Genomic DNA, 13,330 nt, shown 5'->3' with positions numbered 1-13,330 from the left:
TCTGTATGGAGTAAATTGGTTAAAACAGATGCAGTAGATGAGTGGAAGGCTTGGTGAAGAAGTGGTAGTTGAGTTAGTGACCAGACACGTGGTGTGCTGGCAATGTAATACTAGGAGGAAGGCATTTATAGGATTTTATAGTCTTAACATTTTTTTTTTTAAGATTTTATTTATTTATTTGTCAGAGAAAGAGAGCACAAGCAGGGGGAGCGGCAGGCAGAGGGAGAAGTAGGCTCCCTGCTGAGCAGGGAGCCCAGTGCGGGGCTCAATCCCAGGACCCTGAGACCATGACCTGACCCGAAGGCCAATGCTTAACGGACTGAGCCACTCAGGCCCCTAGTCTAACATATGTTAAGTCTGATATTGCATGCGTCCACCCCTCATCTTTGCCCCCATGAACTTCACCAAACCTGAAGTTTATATGACTCTATACTAGTCAGTCTTCATGTGGGTGGGTGATAAGAGCTTCCTGTAGGGCTGAGTTGCAATACCACACTTCACCAATAGGCGCTGCTCTCTAGCAAATGATACACTCTGCTCGGCCCTTTAAGATCCTGGCTTCAAATCTCAACTCAGGGACGCCTGGGTGGCTCAGTCGGTTAAGCGTCTGCCTTCGGCTCAGGTCATGATCCCAGAGTCCTGGGATCGAGCCCCGCATCGAGCTCCCTGCTCTGTGGGAAGCCTGCTTCTCCCTCTCCCACTCCCCCTGCTTGTGTTCCCTCTCTCACTGTGTTTCTCTCTGGCAAATAAATAAATGTTTTAAAAAAAAAAATCTCAACTAAGTTCATGCCTTACTTTTGGTTTTAGGTTCTTTAAGGTGGAAAGTGTTTTTGCACAGTTGGGTTGAGGAGACTTTTGGGAAGGTGATAACTCTGGTATGCCAAAATTCCTCATCTGTCGTTTAGAGCTTAGTCATTTAGAGTTCCTCATCTGTTGTTTAGAGTTGGACTTCATTCAGCCCCTGCATCCCTGCACTATCACCTCCTCAGTGAAATATTTTTTGACTGTCTCCTTCTACGAGGCAGAATTACTGTGGAATCAGCACGGGGGATGAGTTACTTAACTTTTTAAAGCCTCAGTGCAACATCATTTTCTCTGAATCTCAGTGTTCCTATCAACAAATATAAGCCTCATTAAGATAGGCATTTTCTTCTCTTTTGCTCACTGTTACGTCCCTGGTGTGATAGTACTTGGCACTTGCTAAGTCTTAAAGACGTATTTGTTAAATTACTTAATGAATCTATAATATGAAAATAATAATTCCAACAATGCACAGGATTGCTGGGAGGACTAAATAAGATCACGTAAAACACAGAGTATGCCTGGCACATACGGGTATTCAGTAAACAAGGCTCTTAGGATGATCGTATCACCAGGGCATAATTATCCGGGTGCCTGGCTTTCTCAGTCGGGAATCGTGAGCTCCTTCAGTTCATCACGTCTCCCTCAGGGTTTGGCATATGTTTGGGGTTCAGCCGGTGTAAATGAATGCCTAGTCAGTTGCCTCTGTTTGTTCCTCCAGGTGTTTTATCACTGATTTGCCCCACCTACAGGACAGCTTTGTGGACAAACTTCTTGACCTTATGCCCCGACTCATGACGTCCAAACCTGTAGAAGTGGTCAAAATTCTACAGACCATGCTGCGACAGAGTACCTTCTTGCACCTTCCCCTTCCAGAGCAGGTCAGGCCAAGTCTGTTCAGACAGTCAGAACTGTTCACCTTGGTGATCTTCTTTGACCAGTTGAGCATCTGGGCGAGGGCCTTTCCCCTGATTGGCTCCCACATGTCCCCCTGCTAATCCGGAGACAGAAGGGTGCATGGATCATATTTTGTTGCCCAGGGATGACCTGGCTTTAGAATCACTGTGTTTTCTTCTTGCTTACAGATCCACAAAGCTTCGGCCACCATCATTGAGCCAGCAGGCGAGTCAGACAACCCTTTGCGGTTTACGTCTGGGTTGGTTGTGGCCCTGGATGTCGATGCAACCCTGGAACACGTGCAAGACCCTCAGAGCACTGTGAAGGTCCAGGTCTGTCAGGGTTTGCCCCCATGGGTCTTCCATACTGACTGTAACTTCAGCAGCCCTGTGATTTCTACCTGAGGGACAGAGAGTGGGGGGAGGAGGGGGAGAGTCTTTATGAGAAAGAGTCTGGGTGTGAATCCCATCTCTTCTGCTGACTGTGGTTTGGAGCAAGGTACTTTAAACTCTGAAGCTCAGGTTCTACAACTAACAAATAGGAACAACTGACGTTGAAAGGAGACGAAGTATTTTATATATACCAGTATATATAAACTGATACCCAGTAAGGGTTTACTGAATGACAGGGGCCTTTCTAGTTTTGTAACGTGAGGTGAAGACTTGGTATTTTCAGGGCTACAAGCAGACTGTAATAAATGAGTCCTTTCCGGGCTCTGGGTGGGGCAGCTTGATGAACAAAATTTAAGGGTTGAAAAAAGCAAGCGCTAGGGAGTATTTTTTCCTAAGTTAGATATATTAGGGACACATGTCAAATGCAGTAGAGACACTAATCAATTTAGACAGTCTGCAAAAAGACTACTGCTCCCTCATCCATCCACCCACTCATCCATCCATCCACTTAGCAATGCTTACTCTGTTGCGCATGATAAACACTAGGGTTGCAGAGGTGTCAGAATTCCTGCCCTCAGGATGCACAGTATCAGTGAAAGACAAATGGACATGCAGTTATAAAACCGAAGTTCAGTCATCATTCAAATGTGCACAGGATCAGAATACTGTGGTTTCTTACTAAATACCTGATTGCTCACATACTGTAGGCCTAATTTGGGGAACCCATGTGCAACACTGCCTTCTGAAATAAGACCCAGCTGTTGAAATGGAGTGGACTTATTCTCAAGAACAAGACATTGACTGGTTCAGTGAAGTAATGGAGCTTTGTACTGACTCAGCTTCCAGAGTGTGAAACCACTTGGAAGTTTCAAAGGCAGGAATGAAGGGGAGCACAGTATGCCACCCCAGATATGGCTCTTTGGCATAAAGATTATTTGGGGATAATTATTTTCGAGAGGCTGAAGACACAGGAGAATCTCAGAAAACAGAGAAGTTGCCCTTTTATGAGGTAAATTTACATTTATAAGGGAGATCACCATTTGTAAGGGTGTCTCCCTCTGTACCAGGAAGAGAAGGATGACTAAATCTCTAGAAACTCCCTAACAATGGGGCAGGCACCAACTTAAACTTGCATAACAGGGGCACCTGGCTGGCTCAGTTGGTGGAGCGTGCAGCTCTTGATCTCAGGGTCCTGAGTTTGAGCCCCCCCCAGATTACTTTAAAAAAATTTTTTTTTATTGTTTATTGTGCTTGTTCATTGAACCAAAACTGGTTCCCTCCCACCGCAATGCCTTTCTTTTGTCTTTAATGGAAAATGGTATTTAAGGTGATGACTTGAGCCATTTCAGGGAGTTAATCAGTTTTCCTGGGTATTTCCCATGTATACAGAATGTATACATGTTATTAAACTTGTGTTTGTTTTTTTCCTATTTATCTGTCTTTTATTATAGGAGTGATCTTAGCCAAGAACTTAGAAGGGTAGAGGGAAAATTAATTTTCCTCCCCTACAGGTTTATTTCCAGTTTTTAGCTACCATAAAAAATTCTGTAATATACTTAAAATACACATACACATGATGGAGAGAATTAATTTGGAGAGTGTGGTTGGAGGCTGAGGAAAAGAAGGGCTTTGTGGAGACACCCGTGCATGGCGAGGTGTGTGTGAAAGGATGAGTAAGAACAAAGGATAAGGGCTAGAGGAGGTATTTGGGCAGAAGGGCTACGAATAAAAGTAGGGATGCAGGCATTGACAGTAAGTAGAGTCTGAGGACAGATAGCCAGGAACAGGCAGGGAAGGCTTCCTGGAAGAGAAAAGAATGAGTCAGGCCCTAAAGATTTGCCAATGGTGACAGTAGAGGGAAAAAAAACCCTCTGGCTTCCCAGTAGGAATTCCTTTTTTTTTTCTTTTTTTAAAGGAATTCTTTTTTTTTTTTTTTAAGATTTTATTTATTTATTTGAGAGAGAGAGTGAGAGACAGAGAGCATGAGAGGGGGGAGGGTCAGAGGGAGAAGCAGACTCCCTACCGAGCAGGGAGCCAGATGCGGGACTCGATCCTGGGACTCCAGGATCATGACCTGAGCCGAAGGCAGTCGCTTAACCAACTGAGCCACCCAGGCACCCTAAAGGAATTCTTTATTATAAATCATAAGACCTACAAAGAACTAATTCTGAGTTGGCTGTGAATTTTTACTACGGTTTCCCCCCCCCCCCCCCCCTCCACATTAGTGGTTATCTACCCTACCTGCACTTTAGAATTACTCAGGAAGCATTAAAAAGTAATGATGCACAGGCCTCAGCTTACACCAGTTAAATCAGAATCCTGAGAGTAGGGCCCTTGAGTACCAATGTTTGTTTTTTTTGTTTTTTTTTAAAGATTTTTTTAATTTATTTATTTGACAGAGACTCAGCGAGAGAGGGAGCACAAGCAGAGGCAGAGGGAGAGGGAGAAGCAGGCTTCCCACTGAGCAGGGAGCCCGATGCGGGGCTCGATCCCAGGACCCTGGGATCATGACCTGAGCCGAAGGCAGACGCTTAACGACTGAGCCACCCAGGCGCCCCTGTTTTTTTTTTTTTTTTTTTAAGAGCTCTTAACGTGATTCTAATGTGCAGCTAGAGTTGAGAACTACTGTTTCACATTTATCCCTGAGAAAAAGTTCAGTGACCAACTGAGCATAAATGAAATTGCAGGCAGATTATTTAAGGGTCACAAGCTAGACTCTACTGAAAAGTCTCCAAAGCCACTGTACCACATGCATGGCCAGACTGTTCTGCCACCTCTGCAGGTGGGGAGGTGGGGGACTCACTGCCCCTTGTGGATCAGCTCTGATGGTAGGAAGGTGCTGTCCAGACCAGCACTTCCTCTGTTCTGGGCAGGTGGAAGGTAATTAGTGTAGCCAGGGTACCGGGGTGCAAGGGCATCTGGCCACTTGTCGTTGACCAAATCCGAAGACAGAGAAAGGAGTGGTGGTGAAACAAGCCAAGAATTCCTTTCAGTGAGGCCAACCCGGGAAGACAGTGGACTAGTGTCTCCAAGACGGTCTCCCAAGTGCTGAAAATACTTACAAGTTTCTATGAGGAAAATGTGGGACAAAGGTCAGTGGGTACGTGCAGGTGGGCAGTGAAGGTCAAGTCACTCATTGTCTTGGAGTTAACCACGGGGGATCTTGCTGGCTCAGGGCAGTTCTTATTGCTTGAGGGGTAGTTTTGGTTACTATCAGAGGATGCTTTGCCTTCTGGGTCTTTTGCCTGAATTAAGAAATAACCTGGAAAGAAGAACTTAAACAATTAGAAAGTTTGAGATCAACATGCAGGCAGTTGAAGTCTTCTCTTTATGGAGCAGGTGGGCTGAGACAGGCCTCTCCAGAGTTTCAAGGTTGAAAGGCCTGTGCAGTTCCCTACTTTGTCCTTCTCAGTAGATTTCCAGAGTCCAGGCCCTCGGGTTCTCTGGTAAGCTGCATTTGTTGATTTAGTTCATTTGTATACCGTGGAGTGCAAGAGGCTGTCCGCACAGATAGCGCTGAGGCTCCCCTGAGGTGTGAGGAAAGTATCCTGGCTGTGTGTGAGATTTGAGAACTGGCCAACTGTTAAAAAAAACAAAACAAGTCCAAATTGGAGTCATTTGCCCCCCACGACAGGAAACCAAGACTTAATTACTGTTTCAACCTATTCCAGGAATGTGTCCTTCCCATTTTGTACAGCTCTTCAGAACATCTCTCTACTTGCTAGACTCTTAATAAAGCCAATTAGATCTTCAGATTTACTTGGTTGAATTTTGTTTTTTAACAGAGCAGACCCTTCATTGACAGAAAGAGCAGTAGAATGTGCATCTTAGCATCTTATAATCTAGTGGAGAGAATGCAGTTACAAAATTATTCTTAATACTTGGTGGTTGGTGTTGGATGCTGGCCCGTGATATGGTTGAGAGCCAAGGAGAGAGAAAGTCATCCTGATGGGGGTGCCTGGGAAGGCTTTTCACATCAGGATTAGTATTTTTACCTATTCTTGTACTTAACAGAGGCACTTTATTCCTATCACTTCTTCACCGTGAATTCAGGGGACATTTACCAAACACTGCTGTGTGCTGGGAAAGGAAAAACAGAGATAGCGACAGTGTTGCCCCCCAGCTCCAGGAACAGTTTTTAATGAAGGCTAGTGTCTTCTTTTCCTCCTCTTTTGAGGTTCACAAAAGACAGCGCAGTTTTGTTGAAACTCATAGCTCTTCTGTCCCTTCTTCTCATTTCTCTCACCTCTTAGGTCTTATATCCAGATGGCCAGGCTCAGATGATTCATCCTAAGCCAGCCGACTTCCGGAATCCTGGCCCAGGGCGCCACCGGCTTATCACTCAGGTGTACCTCTCCCACACTGCCTGGACAGGTAAGGGGTCAGTGGACCAGGTTGGACAGGAAAATATGTTCCTGGGGACCACACTTACCCGTAGGCATTTGATTTTTTGCACTTTTCAAAATACACAGTTCTGTCAGGCCTGCTGAGGACTATACTTGATTTCTTAAAGAGTTTAAAAACCCAAACTGGCTGCATTTAGACTCGTTTGCTGCGTTGCATTGATTGCTTGAGGCACAAGATTTTGTCAGAAGATATACAGGAGATTATAATAGAATGGAATCTCCTGGAAGGAGCCCTTGGCTGGATGCCAGCACACTATTTTCTTGTCCTAACTCTGCCACTGACTTGCTGCATAGCCTTGGACAAGCCACACTCCCTTCTGAAACTGTTTCCTCACCTTCAAAATGAAAATGATAGTACTCCACGTAGGAGTTAGTTCTGAGGCTTGCTCTGTCTGGAAATTAAGCAGTTTTATGTTTCTTACCCCAAATTAAAATTGTTCTGTTTTTGTATATGAACCATTCAGTTCATTCCCCTAAAACAAGTAAAATGACAACTGTTACTGCCCTGCCTTCCCACATGGGCTGGTTTAATGTGATACTTTAACAATTTGTGAAAAGATAGGGAAGTTACATAAGTATTTTAAAAAATTCTTAAGAATAAAATGGGACAATACAAGTGCATGAGACATGACATTTCAAGCATGTAAGGCTGCTTTAGAAACTTGAAAAAGAGACTCAGTATACAGAACCTAAAATGTGGGGGAGAATTGGCCTCACTGGTATTTCCTCAATCACTAAAGATGATTCAGAAGCATGATTGCCATGAAATGTGGTTTATTTTAGAAATAGGTGGATGCCTTCTAGAATTTTCTTTCACTGAATTATTAAATACATGAGTAACTAATGCCATTATTAATGGTTTCCTCTATCAGGGGTGTTAGGTGGGTATTAATGACATAATAAGGTTCTCACAAAGAGGAAGTAGGCTGTTAAATATCAGGACAGCCCCTTTGGGCGTCTAATCAGTGACCCTGGGCCTGGCACAATTGAGGGAGCATCCAGCAATGCTTTTACCCAGGATCTTCCTCCCTGAGCATCCCTCATTTCATATCCTTGCTGCCTGCAATGTTCTGCACTACCACAGGAAGGTAGAATTTCTTACTCTTTTTTTTTTTTCTTAAAGATTTTATTTATTTATTTGACAGAGAGAGACACAGCGAGAGAGGGAACACAAGCAGGGGGAGTGGGAGAGGGAGAAGCAGGCTTCCCGCCGCGTAGGGAGCCCGATGTGGGGCTCGATCCCAGGACCCTGGGATCATGACCTGAGCTGAAGGCAGTCGCTTAACGACTGAGCCACCCAGGCACCCCTAGAATTTCTTATTCTAATCTGTTCTGATAAAAGGGATCCTAGACATGGACGTGATATGCTAGAAAGATATGCTGTGGGACAGCATTGTTGTGGGAGGCCAAGGCTCAGAGAGGCACATCACAGCATGTTAGATCTCAGAAGAGCCTCAAAAGTCTTGGAAGGGCCTATTGACTTACCATGATCATACAGCAAGTCCTTGCCTGAGCCAGGGCTACAATCTAGGCTTTCACGAGCCTGAAGAATTCTAATTCATTCAGGATTACCTCCTCTGAGAGATTGCTATTACAAATCTCTCTTTTAATTCTCAGCATAGCACTTTATTAGTGTCAGAAGTTTTCTCATTTAATTGTTTATTGACTTTCCCATTAGAATGGAGGCTCCACAAGAGCAGGGAACTTGTTCATCATCTTTACCTCTGTATCTCCGGTGCCTCTGTGTCATGTGTCCTTAGAGCCTGAAATGTAGTAAGTGCTCAACAAATAATGAAAATTGAATACAGGATTTTAAATGTGCAATTAAAATTTATTTAATCCTTAGACTGACTTGGAGGTAGGAATTAGTATTCTGCTCTCCATTTTATAGATACATAAATGGAGGCCCACATAGCTGATCATGGGGGCCTTGAGGCTGGCACTCAGATTTCCTTACTCCCAAATCCCTTGAGTTTTCACTATACCACGTTCCCTGTGCCGCCTTTGTCCTAATCCAGGAGATAGGGCCTCGTGCTGGGGGGCGTTTCCTACATGTAGTCCTTCAGCAGCTCCCTACCAGGGGCCTCTCCTCTGAGAGGCAGGGGACTGCCATGTCAGAAGCTTTGAGTCACACCGACCCCATTCCAGATTCTTCCTCCCATGCTGTGTCAGCCTGAGAAAGTGATTTTACCTCTCCGTCTCATTTTCTTTATCTGTAAGATGCAAGCAAGAATATATACCTCCTAAGAGAGCTATTCTTCAGGCATGATGATTTGTCTCACATAGTCTTTTATCTTTTTCTCCCACTGTCTTTCCTCATTTTCTGTCCCCTCTCCTTTCCTCTGAGGGCAGTGGGGGCAGAGAGGGCATAACGAACAGTTGGGGTTGAGTCCTCTGACCTCGCCAGGATTTGGCTGAAAGTGCTGTGAGAGTTGGGGCTGGGTTGTGGTTGGGGTTGGCAACAGCCATCTGGGACAAAAGAGGGGAGCAGAGTGGGAGAGGTGATACTGGAGTCTGATGCCAGAGAGCAGCACTGGTTTCATTACAGATATACCCCATATTACACGGCTGTGTTCATACCACGTGGCTGGTAAATGGTGGAGCTGAGGCTGCTCTTGGGCTGGCTAGGTTACTCTGGCTTCATGGGAGCTTTTCCCTCCCTGGAGGACAGCGATTCAGTCTCTGCCCTGCTCCCTAGAGAGAAGTCTGGAAGTGACTAGGAAGAGGTCTGGAGAGGTATTGAGAAGTCCTGGGACCTCTGCCCTTGTTCATTTAGATCCATCCAGCTCTCATTCTTGTCCTCTGTACTTCTTAGCATTGGGCTAATCTTTGACACTTGCACATTTTGCTCCAGTCACATGAAATTTAAGAGGATATCCAAAGCTTACTGTGTTTCTGGCACCTTTGCACTTGCCCTTAGGCTCTTCTGAAATTCTCTCCCCCTCCTTTGTAGAAGCCACGTGGTTAACAAAGATTAATTGCTTCAGTTTATGAAGTAGGTTTACATTCTGTCACCGGTGTGGATTTCCACAGTCACTTAGAACCTCTCAGAGCCTTGGGACTTTTGGGCGGTTGTGACAGTCTTTCATGGTGTGGCAGGGTAAGAACTCTTGGGGTTGTGTGCTTGGCACAGAGCAGGTATTCTATTCTAAAGCCTTCCTGGGCTCCCTCCTCATTCTTCTTAGAGCACTGTGCCCCATTTGTAACTGTCTGCGTCCCCAACAAATGGTCAGCAACCTGAGGGCTAACTTGCTCACTAGGGCCTGCCACGTGCATGAAAGAAAGGTTTAGTGACATGATTTTAGGTCCCTGAAATGGGTTCCTGTTCACTGGTGAGAATGTTTGGTCAGAACTGTTTCCTAATCAGGGCTGCTTGTCCACTAAGATGGTAGCGTCTGTGATCTGTGTTGATGGTGCAGCCCTGATGCCTGAGCCCAGCCACACAGGAAGAGCATGGTTATCTGGCCACGAGCAGTAGCCCTGTGCAGGCCCCCGTGGCCCTCTCTTGAGGCCAGAAGGCCTCTGAGGCAGAGCTTTTAGCTCGTCTCTGATCAGCCACGGATCTGAGCTGCAGGGAGCCCACGGGGACGGGAGGAGGAGGTGGCGGAGAAGCAGCACGTCTGCACGTCTGCAGGCCCAGGCCTCACAGGATTCAGGCTGGGGACGTGTCTTTGGTGAGGGGGAAGGGAGGAAGACAGATGTACATCGTTGTGCTTTAGAGCTCCCCACCCTGCAGCCTTAGCCTGAAGCCACGGGTGGGAACAGGGGTCCCACTCCTACTGTGAGCTCAAACTCAGGACAGAGCAGCCCTGCTCCTCGCCAGTGAGCCAAGGGGTTGTTGAAACAGAAGGGTCAACACTGGACAAGATGCAGGCTGGTGGGAGCAGGCAGGGCTGGAGGGACCAGGGGCGAGGTGCAAAGTCGGGGTAGCAGGGTGTATGGACGGGGCAAAGCTGGGCTGGGGTGGGGGGCGGGGCAGGTGGTGGTGGGGGCCGGGCTGAGCATCTCATCAAACACCATTCTGCAGCAGAGTTTGTAAACCCTCCTGCTTCCATCTTTGATGTTGCTTTGACTTGACATTTCATCCCAATTCCTAGCAGTGGCCCAGTCATAGAGGATTTCTTTTGTCTTTTTTTTTTTTCCAGAACCATGCCAGGTAGAAGTCAGGCTGCTGCTGGCCTACAACTCCAATTCCCGCATTCCAAAATCCCCGTGGATCGAGGGTGGCGAGGTGTCACCCCAGTTGGAAACCAGCATCGAGGGCACCATCCCCTTCAGCAAGTCTGTGAAAGTTTACATAATGCCCAAACCCGCAAGGCGCTGAGTCACCAGCAGTCTGTAGAGCCGAGGCCTGGAAGGCCCTTCTTAGGTAGCAGAGTGAGCCAGAAGCCTAGAGCACCTCACCTGGAGATGGCGTGTAGGCATGAGCACCGTGACCCGTATAGTCTCATCTGGTGTCAAGCACAAAATAAATTATTTTGCATTAAAAAACCAAAAACCTTCAAGTCTACACCACCTCCTTCCCTGACAACCCTCCTCCCCGCCAATAAAGTTGAGAAAACACCTAGCTGTTCCAGTTCCTGGTCCTTAAAAAAATTATGTGCCTATAGGTTCAACATTTATATCACATGGTTACATTCCTCCAGTGTGAAACAAAGATCCAGTTTTGTAGCCACCTCTAAAGAATGGCTTACTGGAGCATAATCTTGTTTTTTAAATCAACAGTCTGTTTGCCAGGGCCCAGGCTTTCACAGCTGTACTTTCTCACCACCGATGGTTCCTGAATTGCCTTAGACATCACTGTCTTGCTGAGAAGCTCTTTCCCTAACTCAGGCAGTAGCTGGGCTAAGGACTGGATGAATAGCTGGAGAATGAATCATTTTCATCCCTGAGGGAGATTCTTGATCTTGCCTGTCATTACCCTTAGAACCAAAATAATACATGAGGGCCATATTTTAGGAGAAACAAGGATTATGGAAAAGAGTGATCCAATGTAAGAAATAAAGGCATTTCCCACTACATCTTTGATGACTCCAGTGTTGGAACAGTAAATGCTCCAGAGATGTTAACTGTGTGAGGGCCCATGCTACTTTACCTGCCATTTATCCTTGCTACAGCCGACTGAGTCTTCCAGAGACTTCAGAGTGAGAAGTCTGGGAGGCAGCCTGTACAGCAAGTAGTAAAGCCTGTCTTCATTCAAATCCAAGACGGTTCCTGAGGCCTGGGCTCTACCACCTCTGGGAAAGTATATGGAAAAAGCCTTCAGATCTTCAGCTCTCTATGCCTGGGTTTCCTCTTAGCCATAAAATAGAGATAATTATACCTTAAGTGTTGTTGAATGGGTTTAATCAAATAATGCTTGGTAGAATCTGAATCTGCAGGCAGTCTCGATCCTATGTGCTACTTGGAAAGCTTATAAAAATAATAGCAAGATTATAGAATTACTCAGGTGGTGCTGGAGTTTGAATTCAAGCATGTTTGGCTTTTGGTTTAATGTCCTTGATTTGTGCCTGGCAGTGATGTAAGCCTTTTCTGTGAAATTAACTCATTCAATCCTCACAGCTACCCTATGAAGTAGGTACTGTTATCTTTGTGTGACAAGCAAGGTAGTTGGAGTTAGAGAATTAAGTAATTTTGCCTCAGTCACACAACTAGTAAACGACAGAGCTGGGGTTTGAACCCAGGCAGTCTGGCTCCAAAACGTCATTCCTGCTAGAAAGATCTTCAAGGAGCTAGCTTACTTTTCTAGTGTGCTTGCTTGTTTTGTATATCTCAGGAATGTGACATCAGTGGGCTCTTGTGTATCAACAAGATACCCTGACAAAAGTGCCTGCCCTGGTGATAAAATGAAGCTGGGAGCTAGGCCTAATCCTACCACCGTTCTTACCCAAGCACCGTATGATGATGGCTGGGTCGGAGCGTGAAGACATTGAGACCCATGGCTGCCCACCGAGCCCCATGAGCACTAGCTATAGAAAGCCTTCTAGGTGAAGGCTATGCTGCATCCTTTTCAGATATGGTACCCCTGCTATAAAAATCCTTCTAGGTTATCCCCCATTTCATCTATGGGGAAACTGAGGTTTTGAGGTAATGTTTTTCCCCTAAGGGGCAACGCCAGGACTTTATCCTAGGTCTTAACACCCAAAATAGAGTATTTTTTTCCACCAAAGGTAGAGACACACTAAGGGGCAGATGGCTTAGTATCAAGATAAGTTTTTTGAGCTGCATTAGGGGATAAATTGTCCATGTTGGATGTGTTTAAGCAGAGGTTGAACAAGTTCCCTGACAAGTTTCTTGCAAAGGAATTCAAGTATCCTATAAGAGATTGGACTCAACCTTTTAAATTCCTTTGACCCTGAATGATCAGATGCTAAGAAATATGAGACTGAATTCATGGTAAAGCCAAGGCTGGAACCCAGGCCTCCTGATTCTTAGTCCAACATGGTTTCCGTAATGGATCTGTTGTTCTGTGTAAGTGGTCTCCCATGTGCCCGGCAGTCAAAGCCAGAAACCTGTGTGTCACACTGGACTCCTTCTGCACCCCTCAGATAAACATAGCCATCAGGTCCTTTAGATTCTGCTTCCTTAAATGTTTCTTGACTCATCCTCTTCTCATACTCGGTTTCTATCCCAGTGCAGACTACCATCATCTCTCCTAAAATGTGGCATTAGCCTCCTAAAGATCTTGCCTCAGATCTTGCTACCTTCAGTCCATTCTTCACACAGCTAGCAGAGTGATATTTCTAAAACCCAGATCTGCTCATGCCATTCCCCTGCTGAAGTCCCTTTGACGTGGCCCATTGCTGGTTCCAGGATAAAGTCTAAAGTCATATT

At 45.7% G+C, this 13,330-nt stretch overlaps 1 protein-coding gene across 1 annotated transcript in view; it reads left to right on the top strand.

Moving 5' to 3' along the window:
* INTS4 (integrator complex subunit 4) overlaps window positions 1-11,063 on the top strand; it is a 109,801-nt gene extending 98,738 nt beyond the window's left edge. Inside the window, exons 20-23 of the mRNA XM_021704596.1 lie at window positions 1,523-1,682; window positions 1,887-2,030; window positions 6,344-6,464; window positions 10,642-11,063. Of these exons, the coding sequence (XP_021560271.1) occupies window positions 1,523-1,682; window positions 1,887-2,030; window positions 6,344-6,464; window positions 10,642-10,820 (604 nt within the window). The 3' untranslated portion in view covers window positions 10,821-11,063. The remainder of the gene's footprint in view (window positions 1-1,522; window positions 1,683-1,886; window positions 2,031-6,343; window positions 6,465-10,641) is intronic.
* Window positions 11,064-13,330: the final 2,267 nt, after the last annotated feature.

This window comes from Neomonachus schauinslandi, chromosome 11, assembly GCF_002201575.2.
Source record: "Neomonachus schauinslandi chromosome 11, ASM220157v2, whole genome shotgun sequence".
Classification (NCBI taxonomy): domain Eukaryota; kingdom Metazoa; phylum Chordata; class Mammalia; order Carnivora; family Phocidae; genus Neomonachus; species Neomonachus schauinslandi.
Note: the sequence above shows the minus strand (reverse complement) of the source record. Positions and strands in the feature narration are given on the sequence as shown.